The sequence below is a fragment of the Otolemur garnettii genome, unplaced genomic scaffold (assembly GCF_000181295.1).
Source record: "Otolemur garnettii isolate 467f Iridium unplaced genomic scaffold, OtoGar3 scaffold00101, whole genome shotgun sequence".
Lineage (NCBI taxonomy): Eukaryota > Metazoa > Chordata > Mammalia > Primates > Galagidae > Otolemur > Otolemur garnettii.
The window spans coordinates 3,999,262-4,009,234 of NW_003852496.1; the positions used below are offsets into that span (position 1 = coordinate 3,999,262).

At 55.1% G+C, this 9,973-nt stretch overlaps 1 protein-coding gene across 2 annotated transcripts in view; it reads left to right on the plus strand.

The window, feature by feature from the left end:
- Nucleotides 1–794: 794 nt before the first annotated feature.
- Nucleotides 795–9,973, plus strand: part of FBLN2 (fibulin 2) — a 52,555-nt gene continuing 43,376 nt past the window's right edge. Inside the window, exon 1 of one of the 2 annotated variants that reach the window (XM_003796209.2) lies at nucleotides 795–2,135. In XM_003796209.2, coding sequence (XP_003796257.1) covers nucleotides 839–2,135 — 1,297 coding nt within the window. In that variant the 5' untranslated portion in view covers nucleotides 795–838. The remainder of the gene's footprint in view (nucleotides 2,136–9,973) is intronic. The other variant, XM_012809247.2, reaches the window with a different exon arrangement.

Sequence of the window (9,973 nt, forward strand, 5' to 3'; positions counted from 1 at the left end):
GGAGGAAATATGCCTGTGACTTCTGGGAGCATCAGGCCTGAGCCTGCCTCTGTGTTCTCATTTACTGTGCAGTCCCAGGCAAGGCACCAGCCGTCTCTGAGCCTCCACTCTGCATCCACACAGTTAAGAGGTTTTACCATACCTCTGGTCAGAGTCAGGGCCCACAGGCATTATCTGGAGCTGTGGAGACTGGGAACAGGGGAAGGGGTGCAAGTGGGCATAGGAGAGAGGACCAGCGAGAAGATGGCATTTGAGTGGCTTATACTGAATGATGGGGATGGGGAAGAATAGAGCCTCAGGAGCATTCGGGCCTGAGGGCCCAAGTGCCAGGCTGAATCAGGAATCGGGAGTGCTCCTTGCTGGCAGTGGGGATCTGGGGCAGCTGTGGGCTGTTGGTGTCAGGCAGATGGGAGCAGGGCCTGGAGATGGAGGGAAGGGGCACAGAGAGTAGGGAGCTGTTTAGGGGAGAATGGACAGGACGAGGGTGAGATTGTCAAGGACAGTGAGGCCTCAGGGTATAATTGCTGGAGCTGATGATGAGCTGGGCAGGAGTTTCCCCTGGAGCTGGACTTGGTGTCTGAAGGGGCCTCCAGGCCAGCACCTGCGGCACTGAGTGACTGTGCACTCACCTGTCTGTGTCAGAGCCCACGTGCATCTCTGTACGAGCTGGACTCTGTGTATGGACGTGTGCTCGTGTGTGTGTGTATGTGTGAGGTGGCTGAGTTTGGACCCCGTCTGTGTGTATTCCCTGTCCACGTGCACCCCCAGTACTGACAGCCTTCCTTTCTGTCCCCCAGGGCCTTGCAGAAGAGGGGACTGTTCTGGGCTGGCCTAGACCATGGTGCTGCTCTGGGAGCCTGCAGGAGCCTGGCTGGCACTGGGCCTGGCCCTAGCCCTGGGCCCCAGCACAGGTGTGGCCGCCCCGCAGCAGGACTGCACAGGTGCCAAGTGTCCACCACTGGAGAACTGCATCGAGGAGGTGCTGGAGCCAGGTGCCTGCTGCGCCACGTGTGTGCAGCGGGGCTGTGCCTGTGAGGGCTACCAGTACTATGACTGCCTGCAGGGTGGCTTTGTGCGGGGTCGCGTGCCTGCTGGCCAGTCCTACTTCGTGGACTTTGGCAGCACTGAGTGCTCCTGTCCCCCGGGAGGTGGCAAGATCAGCTGCCAGTTCATGCTGTGCCCAGAGCTGCCACCCAACTGCATCGAGGCTGTGGTGGCAGCCGACAGCTGCCCTCAGTGTGGCCAGGTGGGCTGTGTCCACGATGGCCGTAAGTATGCTGCCGGCCACACCGTCCACCTGCCACCATGCCGGGCCTGCCACTGCCCTGATGCTGGTGGGGAGCTCATCTGTTACCAGCTCCCTGGTTGCCATGGAAACTTCTCAGATGCTGAAGAGGGTGACCCAGAGCGACACTATGAAGACCCCTATAGCTATGACCAGGAGGTGGCGGAGGCAGAGGCAGCAGCAGCCGTAGGGGGTGAAGGCGAGGTCCAGGCAGGCGCAGGGTTCCCCCCGGCCGCTCTGGGAGGTGGAAGTCAGCCTCTGTTCACTATCCAGGCAACTGCCTGGCCTGCCATGCTCCTCAGGCCCACAGCAGCTGCTGCCCTGGGTCCCCCAGCCCCTATGCAGGCCAAAGCTAGGAGAGTGACTGCGGACAGGGAGGACGAAGAGGAAGAGGAAGAGGAGGAGAGGAAGGAAATGGCTGTCACGAAGCCATTGGCATCAGGTGGCCCCAAGGGGCTGGATGATCTGCCCACTCCAGGCCCAGCCGGACCTGGTCTCCCTGTCCAGAAGGAGAGGGCAGAAGCCAGGGCGAGGCCTGAAGAGAACCTCATCCCAGATGCACAGGCCATGCCGGGCAGCACAGGGCAGGAGGGCGCCATGCCCATGCCGGGGTCGGGTCCAGTGGAACAAGAAGCCCCTGGTCTCATCCCGACACAGGCCATGCCAGGCTCTCTCAGGGGCTCAGTCGAGCCGAGCACCCATACCATCCTATCCACGGTACCGCACGATGCAGCTCCGATCCCACCCACCCAGGAGGTGCCCAAGCTGCCACAGGTTCTGCCACGTTCCCAGGCAGAGGAGGACACAGACCCCAACTCTGTGCATTCTGTCCCTAGAGGCAGCCCTGAAGGTAAGGCCTTTTCTGGTTTCTCCAGGAGCTCTTGGCCCCAGAAGGGCGGCCTTGGGGGGTTGGCTGCTCCAGGTCTCTGAACAGCTGCTTGGGGCAGGAGACATTGGGTCTGCAGGGCCAGGTGGCCATAGCTCTGTTCTTGGTCTCTGGGATGTGTTCTCTTGTAGGAGCTCCTATGAAACCTTGATGCCAAAAGCAAGCCCTCGTCCCTCTTCCACGCCGCACCCTACTGTGGCTTCTACCTCGAGCAGAGTAGAAGCCAGGGTCTTCACAGTGGCCACAGGCCCTGCACAGCTTGCTCTCACGCCTTCCCGACCTCCTCTCTTGTTGCCCTCGCTATCACCCTCTCTGTGAAGCCCCAAGGGTCCTGGCCAGCCACTGTTTCTGGGCGTTTGCCACTCCCACTTCCCGTGCCCTTTCAGGTGTCCACATGGCTCACGCTCTCCCTCCATTCAGCTTTCTGCTTAGGTTGCCTCTCAGGGAGCTCTTCCCTGACGACCTACCTTTCCTCTTCCTTTCTTTTAATTTCTCAGAGCAATACCTAACAGGATAATGCATAATTACTTGTGGACTTGTATGATGTTTTTCTCCCTCTGTGGAATGTTAGCATTGTGAAGTGAGGGTAGGGACCACATCTGTCATGTTCTCTGCTGAGTCGAGGTCTCTGGCAGGGCCTGCACACAGTTGGTGCTCAGTAAATATTAGGTGAATGAATGAGTGAGTCAGCAGGAGGTTCCCTGGGTGCCCCCACCCTTAGTCATCTCTCCTCACTCTAGTTTCCCTGCCATTCTCTGAGCACCCCACACTGTCTCCCCTCTGTTCCAGGCATTCGCTCACACTGTTCCTGGCCAGCTCAGTCAGCACCTCCTTCAGGAAGCTTCCTTGAATCTTTGTTTCTTGTCTCACTCTCTCCGGCCCCAGCCTCTATGTTCTCCCTGCCTCCTTTTTGAGGGTGCTCTGGGGAGTTCTCTGATTTCTAGAGATTTTTCCCCATAGCTGGAAGCCTGTGTCTTATTTAATCCCATATCATTTACTCTATAAAGCTTCATTAGGTGCCATCTGTGAACAGGCCCTGGTGGCCCTGGGAAGGCAGGATGGATCAGTATAGATCTGGCCCACAGGCTGGGTGCTGTGAGGGACAGACGCCTGTGTGGTATCTGGGATGGTTCCTGGAGGAGGGGGCATGAGCCCTGGGGTTTCTGTGGTTTTCCCATCTACCTATTCCACTGTGCACAGCTGTGTGGTCTCAGGCCAGGTTCATAGCCACTAAGACCCTTTTCCCCATTTGTTGAGTGTTGTCACCACACTTGCTGGGCACGGGCTATGAGCACAACTGTGCACGTGTAGCAAGGGTAAAACTGGGGTCTCTGTGGGCTCCTCCAGCCCTGAGGCTGCCACCCTGATGGCTCTGCCTCCAGCTTGCTGGGGTGGGTGGGGCACAGAACTCACCCTGGCTGAGTGCTCCCCAGGTGCCAGGAGCCTGTTTCTGTGACACTTGATTCTCCCCACAAGCTGGAGATGGGATGGTGGGCCCAATTTCCCCAGTCTAAGCCAAGTGTGGTCTGACAGGTGTGGCTGGTAGCTCTAGGTCACAGGTGGGAGGTGATAGGCCGGGACAGGGAGGCAGGGAGCATGTGTGCTGGTGCGTGTGTAATGAACTGCACGTGTGGCAGGGAGGGCTTACAGCCTGCTCTCGAGTGCGGTGAGCACAGTGCGTTCAAGCTGTAGCCTTCAGGATTTCCACAATAGACCCAGCCCCTTCCCCCACAACCCCCACCCTTGTCTCTGCCAGAGGCCTCCCTGTGGTTCTGGGCCTTGGAATCCTGGAGAAACTTTTGTTCTCAGATGGATTTGGGGTGTGGCTTTGATGAGGGTTGCTAGGGGGTGCCCTCCCTGCCTTGGATGGAGTGCTCCTCATCCTGTCTGAGGGCTGTCATGGCAGGGGGCCCAGCATGTGCAAAGGCCCAGAGTAGAATTAGCAGAGCATGGGTGGGGTGTGCAGGGAATGGGAGGGGAGGCATGAGGAGTCAGGGAGGGGTTGGGTTAAATGGGACAAGAAGCTCTGGCCTGGCCAGATAAATATCTATACCTGACCTCTCACCCTTCTGCCCACCCAGGGCCCCCCCATCACCCACCAATTCGTGGGCTCTGGCTTCACAACTCATGTCACTTAGGCAAGTGGCTTAAGGTTTTGTGCCTCAGTTTTTCTACCTGTAAGTAGCAGAGAAGACTCTGCATTATGAGGCTGTTCTGAGGATTAAATGAGCGAATTCATGTCAAATGCTGCAAACGGAGCTGAGCACTTGCTGAGCAGTTGAAAACACCAGTGTTTTATTCCCTGTGCACTGCAGAGAGTCACAGAGCACTTCTCTGTGCCAGTGGTGAGGCAGGCGGAGCCTGGCTTACTCCCATTCTGAGGCTAAGCGGGGAGGAGGGCATCACATGGATACCCACATGCAGGGGCTCCCTGATCATAGCTGTGTGCACGCATGAGGGTTGGAGGGTAGATGGGAGCCCAGGGGCGGGGGTTGGGTGTAGACCATCTTAGGGAAGTAGAGTCTGGGCCTCAGAGCTCCCGGCTGCTGATGCGAGGGGAGGGCTGGGGGGATCTGGGTGATGGAGGGGCCCCTGTTGGGAGAAAATGGAGAGGCATTGGGGCCCTGCTCAGCCCCTAGGCCCTCTAAGAGGTGGGCAGTGGGGCCGGAAGTGACCCCCCAGCCATGTTGCCATGGCAGCCCTGGGGCCTGGAGGAGGAGGTTTCCAGCCATTGCCCAGGCCTGGCTGGGGCGGGGGTCCTGTATTGGAGCCGGAGCGGTGCCAGGGATCCAGGCTGCTTCGGCTGGGCTGTCCCTGCTTCTGAGCATGTCCAGATGTGGCCTAATGGAAGCCACATGCCCGGCTCCCTGGGCTGGAGAGAAGGGGTCTGATGTCTGTTGTCACTCAGGGGGCTTTGTGAGGGCGGCTTCTCCTGCAGGGCTGGCACAATGAGGGGCCACAACAGAGGGGGTCCAGGGGCAGGGCAGCCTCTGAGGAGGTTGGAGGTTTCAGGAACAGCTGGAGGCAACCCCTGACCTGGAAGAGGCCTCAGTGCAACTTCTGTGGGCCCAGCAGTGCGTGGCAGGAAAGAAGCCCCTTCCTCGGGCCTCACATAACCAGATTCTGTAGGGCAGGGGTCTTTGAATGCTGTGATGCTCTGGTCAACAGAGAAACTCTTTAAAATTCAAATGACTGTTTGTAGCAATTACAGACACCATCTAGCACTTGTGACTCGTGCCAGGCACTGTTGTAAGCACTCTGTGACTAAGCCCTTTAATCCTCCCCACAGCCTGTATCAGTTTGCAGGAGTGGGAAGTGAACTTCAGAGAGATCAGGCCCCTTGTCTGTGCAGAAGGTGGTGGGGCCAGGTTTCCCTCACATTCTTCATCTCTTCATCCCCTAGCAGTGGTTTTTGAGTGCCAAGTGTGTGCGTGGGCTGGGCAGATGCTGAGCGTTACAGTGTGGATCCAACCCAGCACAGACCTGCCCTTGGGGGGCTGGTTAAAAAGATTTGTTCTGTAAAATTTAGATTCAGTCCTAAGTTTGTACTGAAGGATCCAGAAAGTGGCATGCTGGCTCCAAGGCTGGAGACACCCCACCCTGGGGTAGGCTGAGGAATGAGGGGGCAGGGCAAGTCTTTTTGGGGGGTTGGGAGATCATTCTGGGGATGAAGGAAGATTTCCTGGAGGAGGTGATGTTTGAGCTGCAGCGTGGAGGAGGGGTGGTGGGCAGGGAGTGGTGAGAAGGGGGTACTCCAAGCAGGGAGAACAGCATGTACAAAGACCCTGCTGCCTGCCGGAGGGAGCTCAATTAGACTGAGAGGAAGCCCTGTGGCTGGTACGAAGAGAGGGTAGAGGAGGCAGGGGCTAGATCCACGGTAACACGTGTATCTTCAGGGTGAAGATTTGTGCTTTTGTTCCCAAGGGCAGTGGGGAGCCACTTAAGGTGTAAGGCTGGGGGTAGTAGCATGATCTGATTTGTGTTTTGAGGTGCTCCCTCATGTGCAGAGAGGAGACAGGGGCAGGGCTCTTTTCCTCTCACCATAAGCCATTGCTGGGCTATTCCCGTGGCCCTGAGTCTCCATGGCCATCCAGAATCACCAGGCAGTGGCTCCAGGGAGCAGCAGAGCCTTGCTGGAGGATTGTTATAGACTCTCCTTTGTAGGGGTTTCAAACCCGTGTGGGGTCTGAGAAATTCATGAGCACGACCCTGAGCCCCGTGAAGCTGGAGCAGGAGTCTGGATATGTGTTCCCATGGCCGGTGTGGCAGAATTACACCCTGCAGGAGCATGAGACTACTAGAGTGAGCTGGGGAGGGGGTCGGCCTTGTGGGGATTGCAGCCCCAGTCCAGCAGCACAGACCTGGGAGGAAGGCTTATTGGTGACTCAGCTGACTCTTCCCCTCCTTCACCCCCAGCCCACTGGTCCTTCAAATGGGGCATTTGACTCTTCTAGGGCTGTGGAGGACCTGCTGAAAGCCACTGTGGATGGGCAGACAAGAGGCCTGGTCCTCCTACGAGCGCTGCACATCCCTGGGCAGGTGGCTGTCTGGAGCCTGGTTGCCTGTCCGGCTGCCCGCTTTGACGTGCCAGATGTAGCATGTTGACCTCCCTGTCAGGAGGCTTTGAGGATGTGAAGTCAGGAGGCGAGGATCCAAGGCGTGTTTCAGGCCCATGCCTCACTGGCTGCGTGACCTGGGACCTGCAGCCTGAGCCCACCTGCCTCACTTGTGGAGGGATGTGTGTGTCTCTGACACTCGTCACTGCTGTGAGGACTAACAGGGAAGGCATCTGCCCAGCCTGGGAGCGGGCCTGTGAGTGAGGGTGCCGCTGGCATTCCTACCCTCTGCTGGCCCTGCCTGGACAGCTGTCCTACTGAAATGACCCACCTACTTTGCCTCTGCCCACCTGTTAACTTCTTTCTGCAAAGCATGCTGGTGAGCATTAGAATTTGTCATAGACATTTAGCGATGGGAAGACATCACATAAAATTCAGCATTCTGGCTGACGTTGAGAACTTGGCAGGTGCAGCCGTGCTCAGCCCACATGTAACAGGCTGGCCACTGAGGGTGCTGAGAAGAGGCTATTCTTCAGACTGGACAGGTGCCCATGTCTACTGCAGCCCCGCAGACCAGCTGGCCTGGTCTCATAGCCAGTTGGTCCACGTTGACGGTGTGTTTGGGTCTGCTGCTCAGGGACACCTGACTGTCCAGGGAGTTTCACTCTGTGGCAACCTTGAGGAAGTACGTGGGGACGCTGTCATTTTGCAGAGGGGGAACCTGTCATCTTGGGGTGGGGGCTTCTCTGGAGGTAGAACTGGTGGCAGGGGAAACAATCTTCCAGTGCCGGTGGTGGTTTGTATCTGGGTCCTCTCTGCATTTGCCTGTCTAGAGGAGTTAGGTGCATTCACAGCTATACCTGTGTGAGGGTCTGAAACCAGGCTCAGCCTGCAGTGGGTTTCTTTATCTTAATTTTTAAACTGTTTCTTTCTTCCTTTACATATAGCTTTATTGAGCTATTAGTTACATCCATAAAGTCCTCCCATTTAAAGTGAACTATTCAGTGGTTTTTAGTATATTCACTGAGCTGTGCAAACATCACCAAAAGTTAATGTCAGAACATTTTCATCACCGGCAAAAGAAGCCCCACATCCTGTAGCGTCAGTTTCCATTTCCTCCTCCAGCACTCACTACTCTGCCTTTTGTCTATGGATTTGCATATTCTGGATATTCCTCGAATAACCGGAGATCACGCATTACATGGTCTTTGCATGTGACTGTCTTCTTTCCCTTAGCACAGTGTCCATGTGGTAGGGATCGTGTGTCAGTATGTCATTCCTTTTTATGGCTGAATAATATTCTATGGTGTGGATACCAGACATTATTTTTATCTATGCACTTGTTGATGGACAGTGTGTTTTCAACTTTTAGCTATTATGAATAATGATGCTATAAATATTCATTGGTACAGATTTTTATATGGACACATGTTTTCATTTTTGTCTTGAGGCTATGCCTAGGAGTGGAATTGCTGGGTCATATGGTAAGTCCATGTTTAACTGTTAGACAAACTATGAGAATATTTTCCAAAGTGACAGCACCATTTTACAATCTTACCAGAAATGCACCAGGGTTCCGATTTCTCTCCATCCTTGCCAACACCTCTTATCTTAATCATCATAGTGGTTATGAAATAGTATCTCATTGTGGTTCTGGTTTGTGTTTCCACGATGACAATGATGCCAAGCACGGTTTCGTGAGATTACTTTAGAACATTCTATATTCACAAGTGCACATTCCATCAGCTGTCAAAGTAATGACATCATCCCATCAGCTGTCAAAGTGATGATATCATCACAGTGTCACGTAGTCTCTGGAAAATTCCACTGTACACTGCTCTAACTCTGGGAGAGAGGAGTGAAGAGGCATCCAGGGTCTTTTGACCTCATGGATTTCTGAAAGGGTCTCAAGAACCCTCTGGGGGTTCCCCACTTGAAAACCACTGGTCAGTGGGTCAGTGCGCCTGCAAGCTTGTAGGTCTGTGCATGTATTTTTCATAAGGACTAACTAACATATGGAACTAGACAGCATGTTCCTTTGGAGTTTCACCGTTTTCGCTCAGCACAGTGTCTCTGAGGCTTGTCGTGTTGTCAGGAGTTGGTCCTCTATCGCTGAATCGTTCTCCATTGTAAGGATTGACCCTCCTTTGGTTGTTCATGCTCCATCTGGGGGCACTGGGGGCACTTCCAGTGTGGGGCTGTGCATCTGCCCCTGGTCTTTTGGTTCTCACTCGTGTGTGTTTCTGCTGAGAAGTGCAGGCTGCTGTGCGCTCAGCTTTAAGCTTTTTATAACTCTGGTAGAATTTGTTATTCCCTGTACGCCTTGGAGGGTGTACAGATTTTACTCTCACCCGCAGTGCATGAGGACACCTCTCTCCCCCGTCTCCTCTCTCACTTCTTTTCCTGTTTTCTTCATGCCACAGATATTTATCAGGTGCCTCCCTCACCGTTACAGGCGCGCTGGGGAGACATCAAGGGGGAAGACAAATCAGATCCCTTTTCCTCATGGAGCTGCCCGTCTGGAGAGGGAGCACGCAGCCAATAAAATGAGCACATAAAATCTGTGGTATGGTAGATGGTGAAAAGTGCTAAGGAGGAAATTACGCTGTGAAATTTTCTGCACTTTGCCACTCAAAGGTGGAAAACAGCGTCTCAGGGCGGTTTTAGTTTGCACACACGCTTTTCTCTTCCCCTGCCTTCGCCAAGGGCTCTGCAGCAAGTCTCACAGGTCGCACTCCCGCCAGCACTGCTGCTGGGATAAATCATCTATTGCTACAGTAACGCAAGTGGCAAACAACTGCAGACCCTCTGTAGCACACACAGTAAACATTATTATTACTATCAGGTGCACCGGTCAGCTGGGCAGGCCTGGCAACCTGGGCCAGGTGTGGCTGACGTCAGCCGGGCTCCACCACGTGTCTGTGCTCAGCTGGAAGCTCACCTGGGGCTGGCTGGTTGGGGGTGGTCTCAGCCAGGCTGACTCACTCTACTCCAAGTCATCTGCCCTGCACTTGTTTTCACTGGGGTTCAGGCTGGGGACATAAGTGGCAGGGGAGCAGGAGAGTGATCGGGGAGTTTAACACAAGCAGGTGAGAAATTTTAAAGGAGCCAGTGCAAAACCTCTTCACCCCAGGAGGTGTTATGTTAAGACCTGCTGGTCTTGGCTCGGCACCTATAGCTCAACCGGCTAAGGCGCCAGCCACGTACACCTAAGGTGGCGGGTTCGAATCCCCAGCCCGGACCCGC